The 16,416-nt window shown below is 47.2% G+C and overlaps 6 protein-coding genes across 6 annotated transcripts; 2 read left to right on the forward strand and 4 right to left on the reverse strand.

Annotated features, from left to right (window-relative positions):
* Positions 1-353: 353 nt before the first annotated feature.
* On the forward strand, positions 354-1,480 carry B0J16DRAFT_391603 (uncharacterized protein). The gene has a single exon (XM_046131943.1). The coding sequence runs from the start codon at positions 491-493 to the stop codon at positions 1,424-1,426; it is 936 nt and encodes a 311-aa protein (XP_045989521.1). The 5' UTR covers positions 354-490; the 3' UTR covers positions 1,427-1,480.
* An 89-nt stretch (positions 1,481-1,569) lies between these two features.
* Positions 1,570-3,192, reverse strand: B0J16DRAFT_297113 (phosphotransferase). The gene has a single exon (XM_046124452.1). The coding sequence runs from the start codon at positions 3,136-3,138 to the stop codon at positions 1,618-1,620; it is 1,521 nt and encodes a 506-aa protein (XP_045989522.1). The 5' UTR covers positions 3,139-3,192; the 3' UTR covers positions 1,570-1,617.
* A 158-nt stretch (positions 3,193-3,350) lies between these two features.
* B0J16DRAFT_329283 (FAD binding domain-containing protein) lies at positions 3,351-5,220 on the reverse strand. Its single transcript, XM_046126312.1, has one exon. It carries the CDS (start codon positions 4,994-4,996, stop codon positions 3,437-3,439), a length of 1,560 nt encoding a protein of 519 aa, XP_045989523.1. The 5' UTR covers positions 4,997-5,220; the 3' UTR covers positions 3,351-3,436.
* Positions 5,221-5,882: 662 nt separating this feature from the next.
* On the reverse strand, positions 5,883-7,531 carry B0J16DRAFT_297118 (GPR1/FUN34/yaaH family-domain-containing protein). Its single transcript, XM_046124453.1, has 3 exons — positions 6,731-7,531; positions 6,287-6,682; positions 5,883-6,235 (listed from the first exon to the last, which is right to left on the reverse strand). The coding sequence occupies exons 1-3, from the start codon at positions 7,087-7,089 to the stop codon at positions 6,142-6,144; spliced, it is 849 nt and encodes a 282-aa protein (XP_045989524.1). The 5' UTR covers positions 7,090-7,531; the 3' UTR covers positions 5,883-6,141.
* A 4,228-nt stretch (positions 7,532-11,759) lies between these two features.
* B0J16DRAFT_359972 (uncharacterized protein) lies at positions 11,760-13,226 on the reverse strand (the record flags this gene model as incomplete). The annotated part of the gene is made up of 1 exon (XM_046129673.1): positions 11,760-13,226. The coding sequence occupies one exon, from the start codon at positions 13,224-13,226 to the stop codon at positions 11,760-11,762; it is 1,467 nt and encodes a 488-aa protein (XP_045989525.1).
* Positions 13,227-14,055: 829 nt separating this feature from the next.
* B0J16DRAFT_329288 (major facilitator superfamily domain-containing protein) lies at positions 14,056-15,821 on the forward strand. The gene has a single exon (XM_046126313.1). The coding sequence runs from the start codon at positions 14,176-14,178 to the stop codon at positions 15,685-15,687; it is 1,512 nt and encodes a 503-aa protein (XP_045989526.1). The 5' UTR covers positions 14,056-14,175; the 3' UTR covers positions 15,688-15,821.
* The last annotated feature ends 595 nt before the right edge of the window (positions 15,822-16,416 follow it).

Consider the following 16,416-nt stretch of genomic DNA (forward strand, 5'->3'; position numbering starts at 1 on the left):
TGTGAAGTATTGAAGTGCATTTCAGCTTATCAATCCTCTCGGCGCAACTTTACAGCGCTACCCGCTCATCGGATGAATCCTTCCGATGCAAATCAACGTTGAATAACGCTGCTGCGGAGTTGATCTACAGTGAACAATGCATGTGTCAGCGCGCATTAGTAACTGAATACAGCGCTAAGCCCTAAGGACCTTCTGAGTACCTCGCGAATGGAGGCATATTATTCGTCAATTGATGAGGTTCGGGAGATTGGAGAATGACCGAAGGATTAATGATGCAGATGGTTGCTTATTGGGATTGTCATTTTGCGGAAGGATCAACGCGGAGTTTGAATTGTGATATATGGCATTGCGACAATTGAGAGTTGCTTCATGATGGAAGATATAAGGCAACCGAAGCACCCATCTTGATGACTTGAACAACAGCTTCACTCAAGCCTCCAACCAGAATAACAATTTTTTATCATCAATACCCTCCAACTTCAACTTCAAAATGTCAAAGACACTAGCAGTCGTCGGCGCCACAGGCAAACAGGGTGGTGCAGTCATCAACTTCGTCCTCAACGACCCCGAGCTCTCCAAGCAATACACCCTCCGCGGTATAACCCGCGACCCCAACTCCGAAGCATCCAAAGCTCTCAAAGACCGCGGCGTTGAAGTTGTGCAGGGCGATCTAGCCGATCAAGCTTCCATGAAGAAAGCTTTCACAGGCGCCCAGTACCTCTTCTTCATGACCACTCCTGCCTGGACAGCCACCGATTTGAAGCCTGAGTTCGAAATCATCAAGAAGACAGCTGATACTGCTGTTGAAGCTGGGATTGAGTACATCATCTTTAGCAGTCTCCCTAGTATCACGGATCTCTCTGGTGGGAAGTACACTCTTAACCATCCCTTTGATGCAAAGGCTGAGGGTGAGAAGTACATTCGTACCCTCCCCATCAAGAAAGCCTTCGTCCGTCTCGCTTTCTTCCTCGAAAATATCACTCAAGTCCCTCTCTGGCAACCCGCAAAAGACTCCGAGGGAAACTGGGTAACCTCCCTTCAGCTCGCTCCCCACACGCGCATTCCCTGGATCGACAGCTGTAGCAACACCGGAAGCTTTGTCGGGGCCATCCTCGCCGAGCCAGAAAAGTACGACGGTGTTACCTTTGATGGAGCGGAAGGGTTCTACAGCATGGAAGAGCTAGTCGCTATCGAAAGCAAGGCTTGGGGTAAGGAGATCAAGTACAAGCAGATTTCTCCTGAGGAGTTTGCGGAGAAGTTGCCTATTATGAAGGATGTTTATGTTCAAGCTTTCCATGCGGGTGAGGAGTTTGGGTACTTCGGACCTGAGGGGGAGAAGTCGGTTGCTTGGGCGAAGGAGAGGGCTAGGGGTAAACTTGTTACGCCTGAGGAGTTCTTTAAGGCTAACCCTCTCAAGTTGGAGTAGGCATATGGACTATGTTATAGAGGAGGAGGTTCATCATTGCTGCGTATACTTAGGATCAATATTATTGTTTTGTTATGGTCTATAAACCATCTCATTCGAGATTGAACATTGAGCGTACTCAAATAATATAAAGAAACTCTGTACTATCGTAAAGGGCTTATAGCCCCTAGGCTCTTATTCTAACACTAATTCTAGTCAAAGAGAAGTTGAGAAAACCTCTTCTTTGCCTCCTCTTCATCCCATTCCATGATCTTTCTCTCCCTACCCTCCTCAATCTTCTTCTTCTTCACAAAAGGCTCGATTGCCTCTCTCACTTCTTCAGACAACAAGTGTACGCGCGTCTTCCAGAGATCGTCTTTAGTAACACTGGCATCCCGATCCCCAAAGAACCTCTCATCAAGAAAGTTCCAGTACATAGCATCAAATGCCCAGCTCTTCCTAGCCGCATAACTCAAGAAGAAGCGCGCTGTTTGCCAGCTTTCCCGCATATATCTCGACAGTGGCGCCGGTAAAGAAGTCTTATGGGACTCTGACATATTGGCTTCAGCTTCTTCCATTGCAGAAAGCCAAGTCTGGAGACGAAGCTCATATGTAGCCTTCCAATCTTCAAGACCAGGTGACCACATCTCTGGGGTCTCAAGCAGCAGCCACCACGGTGGATCAAGAATGAATTGAGTAGGCGCAGCGTATGTAAACTCCCAATCGATGAGAGCAGCGATCTCATCCGATTCAGCAAGAAGAATGTTTCCTGCTCTAAAGTCATCCCCCCAAAGTCTAAAAGAGTCTGAACTAGACGGAGCTGGCAATAGTGTTTCTGGCGAAATCTTGGATGACTGATGGGACCACTTGTCGTTCGAGAAGCCGAAGGTAGATAATCGACCTGCTTTCGCTAGTCTTCGAAAGAGTTCGCGCGAGACATACTTATTCCGGCAATCGTCCTCAGATGTGATGAGATCGTTATGTTGGAAGATAAGCTGTGCAATATGCATCTCTGCCAAGGCAGTATACCACTCATCTGCAGTTCCATATATCTTGTCTCTAGGTGGTAATATGGATCGAGGAATGTTTGCTAGTCGAATCATGTCTGCCATGTTATGACTTAATGGACGACCAGCTACCTCATAAGTAGCTTCTTCGGTCTGAACTAAGGAACCAATTTTGGGGAAGGTAAGTTGCGATAGTTGCAGCAAGCAATGTGTTACTTTTCCCCAAATAGAGTACAACATAGATTCAGATGCATTTGGATCCAGAACATGAGGGCTTGAGGGGTCTTCACTCGGCCTCGTTAGCCGAGCTGATATGCTCCCTTTATTCTCGTGACGCTGCAATATTATAAACGGACCCAAGTTCGATTCGTCTCCAAAGTCCATGGGACGAGGAATTGGCAATTCTGTTCTTTCTGCAACCATGCAGGCTGTAGCCGCCTCGTATATAGTCTTCTCGCCAGGAAATGGAACAAGACTTGGGCAGGGAACTCGCAGCATGACATCGGGCGACATTCCCTCGACCCTAACACGGTAAAGAACGTTGAATCCGCCGACTATTATCGGCGTGATGTGCTTCGCAGGTTTGCCGAACTTCTCTTGGACAAAGTCTTCCACTTTCTGACAAAAGGTGGTGAGCCGTAGTTGTTTCTGTGCTGCTTCGGTATCCTCGTCGTTTTTGTCCCAGACAAGGTTGTCTAGTTCTTCCTGGCCATCATAGAAAATCATTGCTGTAGCAATATAAGCAAGGGTCGATACGAATGGGATTAAAGCACCGTGAGCTACTTATTGTTAACTGATGGAGTATAGGCATGAAAGACAAGAGACCCAACAGATATATGCACGATTAGTCAGTCATATATCCATACCGATTGGCTACTGTCAGGACTTCGTTTAGTCAATTTGCATCTTCACGACAATAAGGCATAGAGGCGATCATGTCTAGCGGAAGGTTATGGCAAAGGTAAATTCATGATTTATGTAAATAGGCGCACCTCACACAGTGAGTTAACACACAACTAACCATCTACGACGAACCAACAATCTCAGCACCAGCAGTCCGTCCATAAACAACACACTCCAAAAGCGAAGATCCTCCCAATCGGTTATCCCCATGAATGCCACCCGTAATCTCACCAGCAGCAAACAGTCCAGGAATAGGAACAAGCTTATCCCCGCTCTTCTTCAATACACGAGCCTTCTCATCAATAGCAACTCCCCCCATAGTAAAGTGTGTGATAGGTGTTACTCGACCGATGTAGATCTCCTCGTCTCGGTTCGTCTCGCCAGGTTTAAGTGTCCATCTTCCTCGCTGTGTCCGGCCAAACTCGTCTGGTGAGTTATCGGCGACAGCTTGGGCGTATTTATCCACAGCAGCGATTTGAGCGCTTGTGAGATCTCGTACTTTGACTTTCTTCATAAGGCCTTTCCATTCGTAAAAGCTGATATGATTTGCCGATGCCGCTGAAGCACCGGGGTCAAGAAGGAGGGTTATATCCCACTGCTTGATAACTCCATCGCCATCAGTAGCGGTAGGGAGCTTCATTATAGCATCGCTAACGTGCTCACGAGTATCCATCTCATTAACAAACCGAGAGCCGTTTAGTGAAAGGAGAATACCGCCTTCACCGCGGAGCATCTCGGCTGCGAGGAACTTGAGCATCGTGTTGGGACTTGCTGGATCGACGAAGCCTGTTGGGTGAATCTGAACGCTGTCCATGTCTAACAACTCAGCCCCGACAGAAGTGAGAATATCGTGAGATCCGGGTCTTTCATCGTTTGTTGAAGGAATACCCTTGAGGTCGGGGCGATATCGTGCCAAAAGACCTGTTGCATCGCCAGCGAAACCACCACTGGCGAATAAGACTGAACCTTCAAGGTTGTGCTTTTGGCCCTCGAATTCATATTCAACACCTTTGACGGCTTCACCTTCTTTTAGTAGTGCCTTGACTTCCGCTAAGTTGGTGATAGAGAACTTCTTGTTCTCTTTGAGTTTGTTGAGTAAAGCGATAACAATTGCCGCTCCAGGTGGTGTCTTCCCAGCGCCTCTATGTGTACGAGCAACACTATGTCCACCAAGCGGCGCAACAACACTGAGATCAACACCGATCTCATCAACAAGCCAATCAACAGCGGCGGCTGATTCACTCGTAAGTTTCGTAACAAGCCTCTCACGATCAACAGGTGGTTGAATAAGCTTGAACCTCTCCCCAGCAGACTTCACAGAATCGCTATAAAAGGAAGTATCGCTCTCCACACCCGCAGCCCGCTGGTACTTTGTTCCTGCACCGTTAATGCCAGAAGAAGCTTTGATGCTATTACCACCAGGCTTAGGCGCGCGATCAAGAAGATGAACAGATGGTGCACCGCGCTGTAGCGCCTCGTACGATGCAGATAGGCCAGCAAGGCCGGAGCCTACCACGACGACAGGACGAGGAGATGCCATAGTTTTTGAGAGAATTGATGTTAGAGTTGGTGAATGGATAATGTTTCCGTAGAGCATAGCAGTGAGGGCGACTGCGATGCCGAAGGTAGAGAGGAACAGAATTTGAGGCCTGCTCATTGTCCAGCGAAGGATGCGAGGCATTGGGGTTATTAATTGCGGGGAGTGATCACGGGCGGTATCGGCGGTATATAATCTTTATACAGTTGCCGATGCAATTGTATGAGGCGGTTGTCAGCTGTTGGTTGATGGTGGACTGTTCATGATGGTCGTGGCTATGGCCCGATCAGGCGATTTTGAACATCATACGATGAGTGAGAATGGTGTTTCTCCGGTCTCAAAAAAGGGGTTTGCATTCTTCAAAACTATCTGTCATGATTAAATCCCGAGTGATATGTAAGCTAATAATAGTCTCACAAAGTTTCGGGAATGATGATTCTAGATCCCATCTTGCGTTTCGGACATCGGCGGTGTCACTGGTCGGCCGGTCCCGGATTTTCGGGTCTGAAACGGCCCCACTTACGGCGAAGGCGGATGAACGATGGATCACAGCCACGTGGGAAACGCTTCTCAAACGTCTACGAGAAGATCGTCCTGTTGACAGTAATTGGTGAAGTTTCGTTTATGGTATTTCAAGAAGTTCGAGATATCGTTCAAGATCACCGGCGAGTGGACAAAGCAACTTGGTTCGCTCTCGCGGACAGCAACATGGAAGGAAGTCCAAGTCGAACAATCTTGAAAGTACATACGTACTGATGGCAGATCCGTACGTAACGGTCCCTGAAGATCGTTGAGCTAAGATTACCTTGTGGTCCCGGTGGCTTCTCAACGTGGGGGTTCTGCACAACATCGGCAGTGACAGATCTAATGAACTCGCGGGGACCATGATCTCAGACTAATGGTATCTTCACGTATTCTAAGGGCTTACAAGGGTCTTTGGTGGTGAATGTGGCTTTCATTTACAGCATCACTTACTCGGATATCTCACGATACTACACATGATAATTTGTTGAAACTTCAAATGCGATTTCCAATGAGATTCATCATTTCAATATATGTACGTCCTCCAGCATATTATATAACATCCATAGTCATCAGCCTCTATACTCGCCGCCTTATCCAAGCAGCAACGGCTGTGAAACAAAAAGCCGACCATCGCCGGCTGGAACAGCGAAAATGACCTTCTAAACTCCTTCAATGCAGACGAAATGAACTTTTCGTCAGATGCCTCCCATTTTTACAAGAAATCATGTCGTAACGCGTGAAATGCAAAATGATCAGGCTCTAGTCTAAGCCAGGTTGCTCTCAGTCTTTTGGTGGCGGTGGGCTCGGCCCTCATCAGACCAGGGGAAGTGGATGACGGGAACTTGGAAGAAAGAGTTGCTGAAGAATGTTAGTATCTGAGATTCATATTGGTTGAGGGAGAAGACGTACCTGCTGTCCTGGAGACCGGCAAGGGCATTGTACCAAGCCATAAAAGCAGCCAAGAATCCAAAGAATCCAGCTGCCTTCTGCAGAGCGATCTGAGCGGCGTGGTTGCCCAGATCATGAGCGTAGTTCTCACAAGCGAGCAGAAGGAAGCAGATGTCGAGGAAGAAGAAGAGCGAGAAGAAGGCAACAGTGGATCTGAGGGTGCAGATGAGGAGAAGAGTGGTGAAGATGAACCAGCCGGTAAGGAAGAAACCCATGACTGAGCCGGTCTCACCCTCGTAGGGGCCATCAGCACCGAGGACGTTCCATGTGGGAGTCTGGAGGAGACCGTAGGCGATCCAGAAGCCTCCGTAGGATGACAGGGCAGTAGCACCAAAGGTGTTTCCAACAGCCATTTCCCTGTTTCAGTCAGTATATAGTAAATGCAGGTTTGGACGCGAGACATACCACATGCCAGCCAGAAGCTGAACGAGACCACCATAGCCAAAAGCAACAGGAATAGCAATAGCGGGTGAAGTTTCACCGCGAGCGTGCATGTTGATGCATGACAGAACAAAGGTAGTAAGAGCGAAAGCGCTCAGTCCAAGAGGCGCAGGGTTGGCGAACTTGCGATGCTCTGTAGGCTTCCATAGACCAGGCTGAAGAGCACCACCGAAGGCGGCCTGGATCTGGTTAGGGTTTGCGTAGAGATGAGGATGGGCTGCTTGGTGAGCAGCGGTGGTTTGACGCTCAAGAGTCTGGTCTGAATCGTGGTGGTCGTTTGTGTACGACTTTCGAAAGTCGGGCATTTGGTTTTGTTCAGCCATTTTGATGTGTTGGATGTATCGTCTAAGTGATGTACAGCAAAGAGTCTATAACCACAGGTAAAGAGTAGAGATGACGGGAGGAAGAAGAAAGGCAACGGGGAAGAAGATGAGGTTTATAAAGCAAAAAAGGGGACCAGGGCAAAAGAAAAATTGATGAGAATATCTTATAGAGGAAAAAGAGTTGGGAATGGGGATGGGGACTGGGGACCTGGACTGGGATATGTCCCGTGGAGTGATATGGAGACTTGAGTGGAGTGACTTGAGTCTAAGTGGAGTGGAGTGCCCCGAGGGGAAGAGAGGGCGTGGGGAGAAGAAAGGTACCCCAGTCAGAACTGCACTGCACGGTTGATGCAGTAGAAATTGGGGAATAGACATGACAAATGATATATTCCAGTAAACACATAGTCAATAAGCAAGAAACAAGACTGTTTGTGACGACAATCTCTTTGTTGTTGTGGTCTATCTAGGTAGTAGTATGAGGTGAGAGGTGACTCAAAAGGCTCAGCGGCCCGGATTGTCCATTGTCTCCTGATAAAAGACATCTCCGGTATAAAACAAGAAATACAAACAGATGGCCATCAATCTGAACAATCTAATTGGTACTCAAACAAAAGACCCTCACAAGCAGAACAAACAAATCCGGAGAACATCAAAGCCCGCGGGGAAACAACTTAATGTGGAGAGAGCTTCCAATTTGATGATCTATTAGAAATACAATACGCACGGTCGTCCGAGATGCCTTCGGCCATTGACTTCCAGAGTCAAGTGAGGGTGTTGCATGCAGGTTAGTGCTGGGGTGATCCCTTTATTCTGCGGAGAAGAAGGGCGGTTGTATAGGGATCAAAAAGGATTCGGGAATTAATGTCGGCAGAGATCAAATAGTCTAGATGAAGATTAATGGGGTTGAGGCAAGTGCTTCAGGTGGGATTTGATGATCAGTTGTTGAAGATCGTGGATACTTGTTCCAGTTCCAAGTATCTGGGACAAGTGAATGTCAATCATTCTCTGAGATAGCAGATCTTTTAGAGGGTCCCATTACAAGATTTGAATTAGTAAAAGAAGAACAACTCTTTGTTTAACATACTGTTTGTCCATCAACATAGAAACTGCACTCCAAAGACTGGCGATATTAACTTGGCTCACTTCAACACTAGACGGAGAATTCTCTCCGCAAAGATGGCCTATACCCAAAACTCATCTCATCTCATTGAAACAACCCCACGAGATCTTAGACCAAAAACACCAACTTAGCAGAATAGTCTCCAAAGCAAGCGCTGATGCTCAAAATTCAGGGCGATCCAACGTGGAGAGACCACGCGGAATTACCGCCTAGCGCTGATGATCTGTGCCTACAAACTTGTCTACGGTGATGAAAGAAACTTGAAGGGCACGTGGTTTCTTCCACTACAAAATTGAGTTGCAAGCCATGATGCAAAGCGTGCGGCAGGGGCAGAAGCAACTGTGGTTGCTAATACTCTCCGACGGCTACGGCCGAAATACTACCCAAGAGAAAACGTGAGTGACCTGAGCAAAAGAGGCTGTGAGGGACAATTGGAGAAAATAAGCAGGGGTGTGGTTAACAAGAAGAGCTGTGCCACCCCCATGACAACATCATCAAAAACCTCCCCTCTTCAGATCTTGACTTTGATGCAGAAAATTAAGATAAGAAACAGATTAAGAAACCTGGAGAATTTAAACTTGAAATAAACAATTCTGGGGGACATGCCAGATTCTGGGGTCGAATCCGATTCTATCCGATTGTCTTTTTCGACTCTGTCTCAAGCATGAAAGATGGACGATGACCGAAGGGTTGAGTGGGACTTGAGAGATCCAATATCGTCACGACCCAGTTTATATCGACTGTACATGTACAGTACATAATTACGCCGACGTATCCGTACAGGAGATTTACAGTTGATCTTGACTGAGGATAAGTGAATCAAGATGATCGCTACATCACTGTGGCGAGCACGAAAGACCCTTGATTGACAGCGTTTCGTTATGACATTGGCCAAGGCTGATTTCTCCAAATTGTAGTGTCTAAGGTAGGGTTCTCCTCATGATTTGGAGAAGTCTTGGATGAAGAGCGGGAATAACAATAACCGTAGAACCAAGCCTCAACTTGAGCCCCAACAGTGTAAAGGTCAGTGGACGTGACTAACAGTGTATAAGAACACGAGAGTAAAAGGGCCGTTTACTGCATGTCTGGTTAATTAGAACAACAGTCCAAGCTCCCCATTCAATTACCCTCGGTTCTCAGTCGGCTACAAGACGGGTACTGTCCATCGAATGACAGAGTCTCACTGAAAAGAGCCTCCTGGCCGCTAAGCAGGGGTACTGATAGCGTTCGGCATTCCAGGGCTTGGCGGTAAGCGGCTCTTTTCGGAGACTTGGTCAGAGATTTTTTTCTTTCTTTTCTCTGCAGCTGAGTCGAGATGTGCTGATTATGGTGAAGTTAAGTATTATTCTGACTCGCTATGCGTTAGAATCTCAGAGACAAAGACAGACCTTCCCTTCGAGAACAATCTCATCCAATTACCAGGGATCTGTCGTTCATGTTTTTAGTAGCTCCTGCCTTAGCTGCAGGAACTGAAGTCACTTTCTGATGACGCCACTCCTTGATTCTCACTGAATTCAACTGAACAGAAACACTCTGTTCTCACCTCGTAGCTGGTCTTCATTATTGACCATCAGCTTCATCTGTAGCCGTCATCGCTTTATTCAGTACGCATTCAGCTTATTATGGCAATGCAGACACAGAGTGCAGCAAAATTTGCCCCCATCATCATAACCTGACAAGGTCCCACTGTTCAATCCTTGAATCGTATGAGCCATGCCCCATCAGTGGCGAGACTTGTATTCCGCAGGCGGAAATACCATGCATTCTATTCACTCAGTTTTTGTTTGTGTTTTTGTCCTTTTTGCGGACAACTGCGGATCCGAAGTTACAATGAAAGTGTCTGTGAATATATATGAAGCAATAGACAGGAAGAGAGAGAGAAACTACGCAGAGAGAGTCTCATAAAGTTATCCTCCGATCACGGAAAACCTCATCATTCTCAAACGGAACGGATAAAAGCACAGGCCCACTGTCTTTGACCTGAAGAGCTAAGTTTGTTCAGGATCAGATCTGCTCTTCACGTCGGCAGCAAAGATGCCGTCCAATACTGTACAAGTGCAGCCCACTACGCATATCGGATTTCAATATCCGTGTCCACTACGAGGGTCGCATGCAGTTCGACGCTCATTAACCCACTACTGTTTCCCCTGATTTGCAGAGGGTAGGGTAGTGCTTGTATAACACGATATCCTCGGTTGGATAAAGACCTTTTGTAATCAATGGAGAATAATTGAAAGATTTTCACATCCCTTTTAGGTAACTTCCTTTTCTCCGTGCGGTATTTGTGGTGTTGTTGAGTTGGTCTTCTCAGAATTGTGTGCTAAGACTTCGCGAACTCGCTATTAAGCATTGCGGACACTCTGCTCGCAGAACATAACCTCGGCCCTCGCTCTTCCCCTGAATACGCGCATTACATTTCGTAAAGCGCTGGTTGGGTCTGATGCTGAGAAAAGTTCCCCTGGCCTAAGCGACATGAGAGTCTCCAGTATCCGGATGGACCGGCATCGAAGAACCTCAACCGATGCGAGTTGTGAACTTTTGCAGAGTCCCTGACTCCAACTCCTGAGTACGTCGAGCTGGTGGTACTGCAGTATGGCTGATGCTACTGCATCCCATCTCAGGACGCGTGGTAATCATGAGTATGTTCACTTGGAGAGGCAAGTTTAGCCATGAACCACGTACGGAGGGGCTCTTATAATCAGTATTAACTTGCGGAGGCGGCTCCGCTTGATGTTGAGAACTTGATGTGTTGTGGAAGATCACAGCATGTCTGTGACCATACTAGTAATGAGGTTCGCCAGGCCAGCAACCTGAGTGTTACCGGTAGCTGTAACTAGCCTTGTTGACGATGGAATGTTGAATCGTAAAGGGGACTTGAAGGCGATTCAAACACATGCCGTTGTACGCTTTGTTCTATTATGAGTACTTTGCAGTACACTCAATCACTGCTGTTGTTCTATCGTAGTAGAGGAGTGCGCTAAGCTTCACTCTCTAATCCTCGCAACACTTCCCCAGACTCCCATACTCCCTGAGAACTAACTGTCCAGCTCACCTTACGAATGGCATCGGTTCCGCAATCATGCCACTTGATCTAAGATCCAACGCTGATCTTCACATCCGTAAGCACAGACATGTCCATGAGTCCATCCCCACGGGGCAAAGCACCCCAGAATGCTTCCAGAGCACGGTTTTGTCAAATCTGAGATCTTATCTCTTGCCACTTGCCGTCATATCCGAGTCCCACTCCTGAGTGTGTTCATCCCGGAAGCATATTGCGACTTGTCACCACAACATTGGAGCGAAAACTATTAGACGAGAGACATGCTAGTGCTCAAGATTTATCCTCTTGGAGGTTTGTATTATCTAGGTATCCCTGTGATGGGAATTCTTACATAGTGTGAAATCACAGTATAGAGATTTGGCATAATTGGAAAGGGAACATAGTAGTCACTGAGGACGAAAGGGTGGTGCACCAAATAGTAGTCAATTCATTCTTTCTACTTACCTGTTTGACATTACCCGCATGTCACTAACAAACCGCCTGGAAGATCTACTTCTCGGCGTGCTCATGCATTTCAATGCCATCATCCTCATCAACCATTGTAATCATGAACCAAGTGGCGGGATTCAAGAATTCATTATCGTCATGATCAAACTCCCAGCCCCAGCTCCAGGGGAGCTCACTATCGCCAGTCGTCTCAATGTCATCCGAAGCGCGCTCTTCGGTGTCCGCCTTCCAGAAGGTCAAGATAGCAGCGATCTTAACAAACTCAAGAGCATACTGGAAGGGAAGACTCAGCAGTAGGCACAAGAGGGTAACGACGATGTTAAAGTCGCTTCCATCGCTGCGGTGCATACGGATAGTCACGAATAGACCTACCATAGCTTGAAGGCCGAGCACTGTGCCATGAACTGCGAGCCATGCATGTAGAAATTCGTCGTTGAGGAGATCATAGTTGAACGCCATGATCACACTGAGAATGTCTGCAAGGAGAACGAAGGAGAAGATGTTTGGCCACCAGGTCATGAAAGCTGCGGCAGGATAGATGACATGGTTTCTCCGAATCAGCAGCCAGTGGGAAGTAATAACCATATTCCAGCACGTTCTCCAGTGGTTCCGGGTTTCTCGCAGGAACTCACTGATGAAATGACCAACAGTGTTCATCTCAACGGAAACAGTTGCCTCAGGGCTGTCCTGGAAGTAGACATGCTTGTTACCACTCAGGAAATAGCGGTTCAAGAAGAAGTGCTCATCACCCTTCAGAACACCCGATCGTCCAAAGAACCACTTCTCGTGCTCGAATTCTCTCTTGAATCTATCGTCCTTCAGATAGTGAGTTCGAACCAGGGTGGCACCGCCGCCAAACAGAGCAGAGCCATCGAAGCTGTTAACAGCCCGGTTATCCTCAGCCTGGACACTGTAGTAGAAGGAGAAGAGGTGTGCCTTGACTTTATCCCAGATGCAGTTCGAAGGTCGTAGGTGCGCTCGCTTGGGGACAGTAACTGCAGCGACTTCAGGGTCATCGAAGGGACAACAAGCGGACATGAGGAAGCGGGAAGGCCAGTAGGTGCCCTGTTCAGCAATGACGGTCATAGAATGAACTCTATGGTCGATAGTTTTCAAGGCGTGAGCGATCTGGCGACGTTTGTTAGTTTTGTTCACAGGACCGACGTTGATCTGAGTATATCCAAACTTCTCTCGTAGGGGATCCATTTCTGCCTCGACTTTATCGAAAGCTTCTTGGCCGGTGACCATGACATAGAGCTGTTGGGGGCGATTGATCAGGATGCTTTCGATGGTAGACAATAAGTTGTCATTCTTGTGGTCCACGACAGGGAGAATGACGGCGATTTTGTAGAGGTCGATGGTCCCTGGGTATTGAGTTCGAGGGGTCGAACGGTATTTCGCTCGACCAAAGTGGTGCAGGACCAGCCCAAAGCACCGGGGGAAGTAGATGATGATTAGGACGATAGCCAAGGCGAGAGCGCCCTTCTTATCTAGGAATGAATCCCACATGATGAACTCGGCGTTAGGGTGATGGGTAACAACAAAAAGCCTAAAAGAATTGTGGTAAGTGAACAGACTCTCTGTGAGCTTTCTGGGAAAGGATGATACAGAACGAAAAGAAAAGCACACAGAGATCGGAGAGACTATGGGTTTATATATTAGTTGGGATCCTATGCGAATTTGAGCTACGACAAAGGCATTGTCTTGTTAGCAATTGAACACTTGGACAATAGTGTTGGGCATTGATGTGCTTGTTATAAACGGTATGTTCATAGCACAGACTACATGAGATAGAAGATATGCTGTATCGTGGGAACGTGCTCAACTGGATAGGTACAGACTACAGTCTTGTGACAAGTGAAGCATCGTGATGTGATTCCATCCTATAACAGACGACAATGCATAAGTAGCACCCTTGGTCAATTCATGCCTCGGTACTTGATATGTAATCAATTGCTACTGCAATGACTGTCGATCTTTAATTGACTTTACTAAACTACCCCGCGAATAAGTCGGTCGGGATAGAATAACTTAGGCGGATGAGGGAGCGGGTAATAGCCGATCTGATCGGCCGAGATTGAAGCTTGATGTCTTTCCCCCGCTTTATCCCCAGACCGAGATCTTACTGACCCCGAAAAGGAAGCAAAAAGGAGACAAGATTCGAGCCGAGAAGTTATAAGACAGAATAGCCAATCATCAAGGAGCCGAGAAAATGGGCTTGAGACTCGAAACAAGGACTTCATGATAGGTCATTCATCATTAATAATGGCTTAAGCCCCCCCGCGTGGCTTTCTGCGCCGTCATCCGAAAGACTGTAGCCAAGATGCATCAAAACTGGGTCCGTTTTATATCCGGACGCCATTTCCGGCTCTCCATATCCTCTAAGCCGGGGTAATAAGAAAGACTTGGGTCCCTTTTTTTTTCTCCTCTCCTCCTCTTTTTCCAATTGATCATTAAAATGGCTGATCCTGAAGAGAAAAAGACAGACCAGACTCCAAACCAGGAGACGGCAGCGAGGAGGAGTCAGGATTCTACTACCACAGAAGAAGGCGATGTCATCACTCCTGCGCACCAGATCCAACAGACGTCAACCTCGGAAAAGCATGATGGCGATATGTTCCCTCCTCAAAACGATGCTCCTCCTCCACCGCCGAATGGAGGTTATGGATGGGTATGTTGCGCCTGTGTCGCTATCATCAACGCTCATACATGGGGTCTCAATTCGAGTTACGGGGTCTTTCTCGCGCATTATATCCAGAACGACACTTTCCCTGGTGCAACATCTCTTCATTACGCCTTTGTTGGGTCGCTGAGTATTGCTTGTGCTATGCTTATATCACCCGTTGCTACGCTCTGTGTTCGCGAGTTCGGCACGAAACCGACTCTTTTCCTTGGCATTATTCTCGAGACTGCTAGTTTGATATGTGCTAGCTTTGCCTCCAAGATCTACCAGCTGTTCCTGACTCAGGGTGTTTTGTTCGGTCTTGGAATGGGGTTTTTGTTTGTTCCAAGTGTTGGTATTGTACCTCAGTGGTTTACTACCCGTCGATCTCTGGCAAATGGTATCTCGGCTGCTGGCTCAGGCCTCGGTGGTCTTCTTTACTCCTTGGCAGCGGGAGCAATCATCCGAAACATCAGTCTTCAATGGGCATACAGGATCCTCGGTATCCTTGTCTTCGTCGTCAACATCATCTGCACCATCCTTGTCAAAGACCGTAACAAGATCATTGGCTCACGACAAGTTCCTTTCGACCTTAGTCTCTTCAAACGCCCCGAATTCGTCCTGCTTCTTGGCTACGGTTGGTTCAGTATGCTGGGCTATGTCGTCCTTATCTTCAGTCTTGCCAACTACGCCAACTTCATCGGTCTTGATGCATCGCAAGCAGCCATGGTCAGCGCCATTTTTAACTTGGGACAGGGCCTTGGTCGTCCTTTTATCGGATACTTTAGTGATCGAACGGGACGCATCAACATGGCCTGCGGAACTACTTGGCTAGCAGCAATTCTTGTCTTTGCAATTTGGATTAACGCCAACTCATATGGTCTGTTGCTCTTCTTCACTATCATCGGGGGCGGTATGGCTGGAACGTATTGGGCAACGGTCGCACCAGTCACAGTCGAAGTCGTCGGTCTTGCTGATGTCCCTGCGGCACTCAACTTGACATGGCTTGTTATCAGCTTGCCCTGCACATTCAGCACACCCATTGCACTACAAATCGTCGCAGGAACAGGAAAGTACATCGGAGCCCAAGTTTTTGTCGGCTTCATGTACATCGCTGGAGGGCTATGTCTATTCTTCCTTCGTGGATGGAAGATCGGTGAGCTGGCCGAGATATCTCGAGCTACGAATCACGATCCCGATGAGATTACTAGGGTTAGATCTCAAGCGAGCGGAGCTATTAGCATTAAGAGCAGAAGGGTTGGAAGGAAGAGGATGCTGGCTGAATGCTATAAGCCTGGGCAAGTCTAGGTGGCTTGCCGGTGGTATCAAACAAAGACTTTATATCAGTTGTATTTAAAAGCAAATGTATATACCGACCTAGAGTCAAAACTTCGGCGTTCAGTATATAAGCATACGGTATCAGTCAATATATTGGTTTGTCCATATACATACATTCATATCGTTATGGCATATGATCCTCACTTGTATCAGCTTGAGATTACCCAACAATGTATCACATGGAAAGTCATGGCAGTTCTCTTAAGGAGCAGATGACTTGGCTTGCGAGAGTCGTAAAACTTGATATGACACATTAGCAGTCACCTTTGTACTGGCCGAGTGTCAACTACAGAGCTGCATCGAAATGAAGCCCGAGTTGCAGACATCACCCAAGTGTGTTGAACATATGTATAGGTAGCTACATTGTACCAGAATCCGGAAATACCCTCATCTTGAAATGTCGCTTGAAATTCGACCTACATACGAACACACAGAACAGCTCCATTATGCAGTTGAACATGTTTCCTAAAAAGACGACTGCTGAATCTTAATATGTGTGGGGTGATTCTTCTCGTGTACTGTTTGAGAGAACATTTGCTAACTACCTTAGAAAATAGTGTAGATACTAATTGGCCCCTTGGTTGTATTCATTTTTGTAAAGAGAAGTCCTTTAGTATCAGTCTTTATTCTCATTGAAGCAGATGAATTACACCAGGGTAGGCACGTGATCAGGCGTCGCGCCTGCCTGCTTCAACGCGT

This window comes from Fusarium flagelliforme (assembly GCF_020744385.1).
Source record: "Fusarium flagelliforme strain FIESC 12 MPI-CAGE-AA-0113 chromosome Unknown B0J16scaffold_1, whole genome shotgun sequence".
Classification (NCBI taxonomy): Eukaryota; Fungi; Ascomycota; class Sordariomycetes; order Hypocreales; family Nectriaceae; genus Fusarium; species Fusarium flagelliforme.